General features: G+C 38.1%; 1 protein-coding gene across 3 annotated transcripts in view; it reads right to left on the bottom strand.

Annotated features, from left to right (window-relative positions):
• Positions 1-693: 693 nt before the first annotated feature.
• The window catches only part of LOC140492061 (testican-1-like), a 538,140-nt gene continuing 529,522 nt past the window's right edge, over positions 694-9,311 (bottom strand). For all 3 annotated transcript variants that reach the window (XM_072590727.1, XM_072590726.1, XM_072590728.1), the window contains 2 exons: positions 8,627-8,764; positions 694-6,642 (listed from right to left, as the gene is read on the bottom strand). In XM_072590727.1, the coding sequence (XP_072446828.1) occupies positions 6,461-6,642; positions 8,627-8,764 (320 nt within the window). In that variant the 3' untranslated portion in view covers positions 694-6,460. The remainder of the gene's footprint in view (positions 6,643-8,626; positions 8,765-9,311) is intronic.

Here is a 9,311-nt window from a genome sequence, read left to right as displayed (position 1 = left end):
TTGATAAGTAAGATTCTTAGAGGGCTTGACAGGGTAGATGTGGAGTGGTTGTTTGTTTTGTGGGACAGTCTCAGTCCAGAGCGTGTAACCTCAGAGTAAAGGGTTTCCCATCGAAGATGATGTGGAGGAATGTCTTCTCTCAGACATGAGTGACTCTGTGGAATTCTTCACTGTTGAGGGCTGTCGAGTTTGTTGTTAAAAATATTCAAGCTTAAGATAGTCAAATTCCCAATCATTAAGGGAAGCAAGGGTTATGGGGATAAAGCAGCAAAGTGAAGTTGAGTATTCTGTTCCTATCTCTTACAGTCTAATGGAAAGATTATCAGAATGGTGGTAGTGCAGACCACATCCACTGGACAGGGACACTGAAAACAAAACATGCTGGAGATCACAGTTGGTCTCGTATCCATGGAGTGAAAGCAAGTTAATATTTTGAGTCTATGTCAGAGCTCTGATGAAGAATCACCTAAACTCAAAATGTTAGCTTGTTTTCTCTCCACTGATACTGCCTGACTCGCTGTGATCTCCAGAATGTTTAGTTTTCAGGAGAGATTTCGGCATCTGCAGTAATTTGCTCCTACACTGGACAGGGGTACCCTGTTTGCTGTTCAAGGATAATTCCATTCATTTAGAACAAGAAAACAAGAGAAACTAAAGTGCTTTCCACTGCTAGAAATGATAGTCAGAAAACGATAATGGGCAGTATGTGATTTATTGGGACAAACAACAAAACAATAGAAGACTTTTTAACTGACCAGTTACACAGAAAGCCAGTCAAGGCACACACTTTGCTTTGTATAGAACACAGAATAATTGAAATATTAATCAGGATAGTCTAACTTCTAGGACATGTAAGACAAATAACTTGAGAAAAAACAGAATTCTGGTACTGGCACTAAAAGAGAATTATAAATACAAATGCAATGCTGACAGATGAGATCAAAGAATATGTAGATTACAGTCATACAATATTGTTTTTACAAATATAAAATACTGAAGAAAGTAACTATGGCTAGTCATTTTGCTGCTGCAGATTGACATTTTGTCTATGTATATTGACCATAAGCCATGTTCTTCAGCAAGGTTTGTGGCATAGGCTAGCTCACAGTCATTGTCATAACAACTACCAGTGATGCTACATGTTGGTCAGGCAGAGTTTGTTTACAGAACGCTGTGGTATCCATTAGGCCTTTCTTTCTCTCTCTTTCCATGTGGAATGCTCTTTTACTACAAGGCACTGCACAGAGCGTGTCAGCTAGCCCAATCCAAGAATGAGTCACTGGGTGTAGCCTTTCACCAGGCTGTCCTAGCATTACTACTCAAGTGATAAATCAAAGGTTCAGTGGTCACAAAACTCTTTCACTGCACGTTGTTCTGAAGAAACTGGTTCGCACAGAAATTCAAGGCAAATGTAATTGTAACATCAATACAAAATGGTCAAATTTTAACGACAAATCATCAAACTTAATGGGATGAAATAGGTGAGAACAACTTAGATATGATATGTTTCTTGTCGAACACAGCCTAGACAGACTGGATTAAAAATACTAGTGGAAGTTCCCTCTAGTAAATTGATATACCTACAAGATACAACCTACACTATACGACTAACAACCAACCAGTTCCAGAGACTTAAGCTTTATAACCAGAATAAATACTTGACAACATTACAGAGAAATAGCCAAACTTTAAAATCAAGACTTACAGTTAGCTTCAAAATGTAAACGATCAGAAAAGTAATGTCAGAATAAAATAAACTACAAGAAAATAGTCAATTAGCTTGTAACAACTTCCTCTATTTAAAGATGCGCAAACTATCTAGATTTCAGTATTTGGCTGACAATGTATGTATTTACATTTCACCATTACATGTTTCTGAAACTGGTGCACTAACACATGATGAAGAATTCTTTAGTTCCCTTATAACCAGCATTTGAAATCATATACTCTTAAGTTGAAGTAATAAATCAATCAATTATGCAAACCTGAAAATTCAAATAGCTTCCTTTAGATTGAATGAAGAAATGCACAATTTGTTTCAGGTTGGTTTCACACTAAGTTAGACTCAGAGTAAGAATTCTATAAGCAACAAATGGTTAACACAAATTAGCAGGACAATTCATAACTACACATAAGGAAGCATTACATAACATGCCTTTCAATTAATTGTTTAATGAACATTTTTAGTGCCTTTCCTACCACAACCTGTACTACATTCAGCAATACAGTATACAAAGTAACTTAGACATATTCTGATCAAGTTGTAGTAAGGGAAGGCAATATGCAATTTCTGCTTCAAAGTCAAACTCCCTCCTCCTTGATGCAGTGGTATAGGCACAGACTCTATGAATTTGAAAAGTACCGCTGTGGAGCTTCCTTAAGATCACTTCTAAGGTCAATCCTTCATACACTGAAACTATTTAACATATAAGATATTTTCATGCACATCTATAAATATCAGGGTTGAAGTTGAGCATTTTTAAAAAAAATGGCTTGTTTGTAAGTATATGTACTGATCATATCATTCATCCTAACTGCATCATTTACAGATTATTTATTTACCATTCATTTAAGAAGTCCACACATGGGTCTGTTGACTTCTTGCCTCTCAACAACATCTCATCAGCCACCTTTCCTGAAGACAGCATTGGTAACAACCAATTCTATCAAAGCAAATCTTGTTTAACATTACCGGCTTTAGCCTATTAGAGTTAGCTTTTATTTCTTATCAAATTTCCTATCATTATATCTTACCCTATAACAGATTATTAATCAAGACACTCATTGAAAAGTGCCATTATCATAAAGAAAGTCCAAATTACCCATTGATTCTTCATGATCTGCTTGCACACAGCTACAGCAAAGAATGTATGCCTGCTCAAATGTGAAGATGCTGATCATATCTGGTGTCCAGCTAATTTCAATATAGCTGGCAGAGGAAAGCCAGTAGTCAGTTTGAAGTATTAGGCATTGAGGATGATTTCGGAAGGAGGTCTGGCAGGATGCAGCTTCCTTTTCTAAATGTTTTCCTGCAGTTCAACAGATAGACAGAGCTTGGAAGAATGTGCAGACTGGAGCAAAAGAATAAATCAGGCGAGCATTGGTGACTGATATAGAAGTGCTGCTGGTGGATGTTTGACAATGGATGGCTGGAAAACTAGGGAAGGGACATCACGTACAGCAGAACAAGCAATGTAGTTGGCTTCTGACTAAAACCAGAACTTCAAGAATGCACATACCATTTTGTATAAAGTTTACAGACTAGATCAGCAAAGGTATGGATGCTTCAGATGTAGTACAGGGCAGACAGTCAAATCTCAGAGAAGCACTTGACATTTCCCAAAGCAATAGTCATGCACTGCCATTTATGTTGCAACATAGAATGGTGGGCTTTATCCCACCTGAAGCATCACTTGCCAATTCGCATGTAAGTGTCTCACATTCTATAATACATGCTAGTACAGTTACCTCTTACAACCCCAGCCTTTGCTCCCTGACATATTATGGTTACCATGAATTTTGACGATCTTGCTTAGGTCTGGAGACTGGAGCAACTGTAGTTGTCCTACAAGAGAAGCCAGCACACAATGCCAGGGAATAGTAGGCCATAGGAACAGGATGTCCCATCATCAGGTATTTTGACCATCTAGGGAGAGGCAGAAATGTGCATAGTTCACTTCCAGATTAGCCTGGAAAATAGATAGAGATATGGCAATCTGTCTTCAGTGGGATTATGAGAATCTTATTTAATATTGCAATGTGTTCTTCAGTCTTTTTGCCAGCTCTGAATTTCTTTATAAAAGATGCAAAAGGTATTTGATTATGATAGAAAATTGTTCAATTTGACCAAAGTTAACTGTGTAGTTACAGTAGATTCTTCCTCTAGAGACTGCCACTGAGAGATTTTTATATTTGAACAGAAGAGCAAGAACAGAACATCGCAGAAGAGCAAGACTTACTCCATTGCTGGTAACACTAGCAATAACTATGTCATGCATTATTTCAGATGTATAATACCCCAGGAATTCTCACTCAAAAGGGTAGAGATGTGGTAGATGAAGAATTGAAATTTGTTTTGACTCACAGCATACAGTAACCAGAGGAAGTAGGTGTGAAAGTGCAGCTTGAGGCATAAGATGTGTCAGACCCAGGTCAGTCAGCAAACAGTTAATAACCTCAGGAGACTGACTGTGAAGAGAAGGGTTTGCCCAGCATATCAGAAATATATGAATGGTCTCCATGGCCTGTCGTAAGACCTGCTGCAAATGGCTGAGATGGAATGAAGTGCACTTCCTTGCACCAATATCCAAGAAAGTCCAACAAGCTGCAGGACAGGTTGGAGAAGATCAAAATGATAGGAATATCAGAACACACAAACCAATTTCATAAGGGATTCCAGGCAAGGCCTCCGTGAATTCAATGTAGAGGCAATGAACAAAGGATTGCAGGACTTCAGGGAAATGCATTCTCAATTAGGTGGATACAGCAAAGCAACACAAACAGATACAAGAATGGACATCTGACATCCCATGGGATGAACTAACAAGCTCCATTCTTGCAGTGATCATCTTGCTCCAGGTTGGCACATGGCTTCTTGGAGGTTGTGTGCCCATTTAATAGCAATGTAGTGGAATGTGGCTGGAAGGATGATATCTAGGTGAAGGTTTCAGATTCCAGAACCACTGTTTGGACCAGGTAATTTTCTCTGAGGAGGACTGCTGTTACTTCATTCAAAGGGGTGTGTACCTTCAGGGCAGATATGTGGGACAGCAGACAATGAAGGGCAGGAAGAAAAAAAATCACATTGTAAGACAAAAAAAGTGAGAAAAACACCAACATGACCTATGGACATGGTGGGAGTAGTTGCCCAAATAAAAATTCTGAAATAAAATGCTTGATTAGAAGAATAATAGAACATGTAGGGAGGGTGTGAAAAAGAACTGCAATACTTGCAATGAATGCTAAGGCACAGCTAATCATCTTCTTCAGTAAATTCAATGGACAACATTTTCTCAATTGCTTCCACATGACAGAGTGTCTCTAAATAAATTGTGGCTTTTTAAACAATCATACACATCATCAGGAGCAAATAGAGGGCAAAGTCCTTTCCTGCAACCCAGTTAATCCTGCAATCTTCAAACTTTGTGACTGGACGAGGTTGCCACTGTGAGGGTGCGCACTTCAACTCAGAATTAAACAACAAAATTCTGGCCAAATTATTTTTAAAAGATAAAAACAGAAATTGCTGGAAAAACTCAGCAGATTGGCAGGATTTGTGGAGAGAAAATGTTTCAGGTCCAGTGACCCTTCTTCAGAACTCAGTGTAGCTACAAGAAGGTTGGGGGACAGTGCTAGTAAACCACAGATGGGATGGAGCTCAAAGAGAGAGAAAGGACAACAGCTGGGCCAACAAAAGAATGAGTAAAGGCCAGCCAAGGAGAGTGAATAGCTACTAATCAGTAGCTGACAATGGGTTGTTTGTGGTAGCAGCCCATTTGATGTCAAAGCCTGATGTGTGTGTGTGTGTGTGTGTGTGTGTGTGGGGGAGGGGGGTGGGGTGGGGGAGGGGTTGGATAATGACATGGGCGAAGGTACTCTGGCCCAAATATTATTAAACTCTATGCTGAGTTCTGAAGGCTGCAGTGTCCTCAAGCTGAAGGGGAGATGCGGTTCTTCCATTTTGCACTGAGCCAGAGATATTGACCAGGGAACAGAGTGGTGTGTGGAAGTGGCAGACAACAGGAAGCTTCAAGGTCATTTTTACAGACAGAATGTTAGTATTCTGCAAAGTGGTCATCCAGTCTGCATACTGTGACACGTTATTAATATTCAGAGCTTAATATCATGCAGTTTGAGAAAAAGTCACAATTCCTTGAATTACCTGTGATGCTTTCATGCCAGCTACTGTAGCAAAATTCAATATTAAAATGATGACATGCACAAATATATGATAAATGTACATAAAGATGATGAACATGTGTCTAAAATGTGTGTAATATCTAAAAGACATAAAGTATTTTAGTATAGTGATATAAAGATAAGTAATTTCTGTTGCAATCATTTCTTTTCCTGACTAAGAATTGATGGTAAGAAGGCTCCATAGCTTATGTCTCATTTTGGAAAAGCAGTGAATGTTAAGAGTCATTTAAACTACATGAATTCAGAATGAGACTAGTTAATTTGTACTGCTCATATCAAAGAGTCTTGTTAGAAATGTGAACAACTTTTCCTCCATTTTCTAACTGCGCAGAAACACATTTCAAAATGTATTTTGGTACTGAGCATGCTCAACAGATGTACAAAATGGTCCCAATTAGATCAACATTTTATTATCTACAAGATTTTAAACTTTTTTTCTCTCAGATGCAACATTTCCTCAGTACCACAGACAAACTGAAAAGAATGAAGTTGAGCAGTGTGCAAATTATGACAGTTCCAGCTAGTGATGCAGTTAATGCAACTACCAGATATAGCCAATATCATCATCTTTGTCATCTTCACTATCTTCATCATCTTCATTGGCTCCACCCTGAGATGCTTTCTCTTTTTCTTCATTCTGTGTTTCTCTCTTATTATCCTGGTCATCAGACAAAACATGGAATCCACCACTGCCAAAATCACCAGAAGTCTCTTGATCTTCTTCTGAAAGTGAAAGATGAGAGCCTTTTAAAACATTGCCTTAAAAAAAAGCAAGTATTGTTAATGAACTCCATGTGCCACATTAAGTTTTGAATATATCTACACTGTACTCAGCTGAAACTGTTTTGGAGGTGATATTTTGTAATGCTAAAGGGGAGAAATATCTACATTGTGAACTTAAAACTTATAAGGACCGGGCTGAAATTAAACAAGCTTATTTTACAAGAGGCAGTTGAAACTATAAATCAGTTGGCTCTCATTTATATTAAAAGTATTGGCGCTCTAAGATCTTAACAGTAATGGGCATTTTTGAACTGCATGTATAGAAGACTATATTTAGCTGAGCTGAATAGAAAACAAGTATAATTGTAAATCACATAAACTGTGAACATTTAATGCTTTTCCATTATTGTTTGTGTCTTGAAGTTGGTGGTATTAGTGGAGTAATGCTTAACCCAATTAATTATATTCTTTTGTGAACCAAACATGCAATAACCCCTTATTTATTAATAACTTTCAGAAAGGAAGTGTAGCCAAATTTGCAGACAACACAAAAATATGTGCAAAGGCGGATAGTGAGAGGGATACAAACAGTTTACAGAGAGATATTGATAGGTTAAGTAAGTGGACAAAAAGTTGGCAAATGGAGTATGATGTGGAAAAATGCAAAGCTGTTTATTTTGGAAGGGAGTTCATAAGAACAAAATATTATTTAAATGGAGGAAAACTGCAGAAAGCTGCAACACAAAGGGACTTGAGGGTACTTTTGCATGAAACTCCACAGAAAGTTAGCACTCAGTTACAGCAGGTAACCAGGTTAAATGAATGTTGGCTTTTTTCTCAAGGGCGTTGGAGTATAAGAGTAGCAAAGTCTTACTACAATTGTACAAGGTGCTGGTGAGACCACATCTGGAGTATTGTGAGCAGGTGTGGTTCATTTATTTAGGAAAAGATATCATTTCATTGGAAGCAGTTCAGAGAAGGTTCACTGGGGCATTGCAAGGTATGGAGGGATTGCTTTATGAACAATCATTTGGTTCTGTACTTACTGAAGTACAAAAGATTGAGAGGCAATCTTATTGAAAGATGTAGGATTCTAAAGGGGCTTGACAGGGTAAATGCTGAGAGGATGTTTTCCCTCATGAGAGAGTTGAGGACCAGATGGTACAATCACAGAATAAAGGGGCATCAATTTAAGACAGATGAGGAGAAATTTCTTCTCTCAGAGAACAGTGCTCTTTGTAACTCCTTGCAACAGAGAGTTTGGTGGCAGAGTCCTTGTGTATATTTAAGGCTGAGATAGATCGATTCTTGATCAGTAGGAGAATCAAGAGTTAGGGGGAAAGGGCCGGAAAGTGATGTTAGGAATGTCAGATCAGCCACGATCTGAATGAATGGTGCAGCAGGATCGATGGGCCAAACTGCCTACTCCTGTTCCTATTTATTTCGTCTCATGTTTTAAATGGGTTAATTTTTCTTGAAAGATGGTCGGGAAATAGTATAGGGCATTTTACAATTTTCTATCCTTCAAAATCAGCAACACCAATTTCTCAAACTTGCCACAGAACCTTAAGATATATTTCTGAAGACAGTCGCCTGTATCATCATGCCCTTTTAAAGTTAGGTTATGATGTTCTTTTGTATTTTACAAAGTAACAGTCTCAGTCAGGTTCATAATTGAGACTTGCCATCTTTCTCTATTATTAATCACTTCATAACCCTTATAATTCAACAATATCCAACCCTTCAAAGGTTGATCTGACTAAACTGATTCATTGTACTCAGTAAGCGATGCCATCCATATCTGACAAGTGGGAAACTTGGCCTTAAAGGAGGGCTAATAAATATGCACCAAAGATGCATTTATAAATTGGTTCCTAATTTGTATCCAGTGAAGGATTTAAAAAATACTTTGTTGCCCTGGTCTCTATCCCAGAAAATAAGTGCAGCTCAATAGCGAAAAATCCCCTACTATGGCTGCTCTTACCACAGGTTGGAGTCCCTTCCATCCGTGAACCTGGAAGTTCATTTCCATACTTGTCAGCACACCAGCACTGTCCAGTGCTACTGTGACATTGGATTGGTTTGTAATACCCATCCTCATTGCATCTTGGTATAAAAGTACCTACAGAAACCAAAAAGACAAAAATTGTGATAAAATGTTTAACTTACTATTTCCAAAATATTGCATTGGTTTAACCAATGTCTCAATATATAACAATTTCAATTTAATAACTTTGCAGATATCAAACCTTCCCATGCTGCTTTTCAGAGAGAGAGGTAAGATACTGATCAGGGGATCTTTGGGAAAGTAATCAAAGTTACCATCAAAGAATATAAAAATAATTTGAATTTCATAGAGTTAGAGGAGGTGCTAGTTTCCACCACGCAGGAGGGAATTGGAGCGCTATACATAATTAGGTCAGAATCTGGAGAGAAGAGGATATGAGCTGGGAACATATAACTGGAGAAGGACTGAGTATGGTCATGCAGGATTCAAACAGGGCTTGAACTCAATGCAGTGTGGACATTGGACAGGAGTGATGGAAACATAAAACTTTGTGAGGAAGGAAGTACAAGAATGCAACTTTCTGAATGTAAAAGCCAAATATGGTGGATGCTGGACAATGGAAATAAAAACAGAAAATGCTGGAAATATGCACTGGTCAGAT

Source organism: Chiloscyllium punctatum, chromosome 20, assembly GCF_047496795.1.
Source record: "Chiloscyllium punctatum isolate Juve2018m chromosome 20, sChiPun1.3, whole genome shotgun sequence".
Taxonomy (NCBI): domain Eukaryota; kingdom Metazoa; phylum Chordata; class Chondrichthyes; order Orectolobiformes; family Hemiscylliidae; genus Chiloscyllium; species Chiloscyllium punctatum.
The sequence above is the reverse complement of the archived record's forward strand: the minus strand, read 5'-3'. Positions and strand labels throughout refer to the sequence as shown.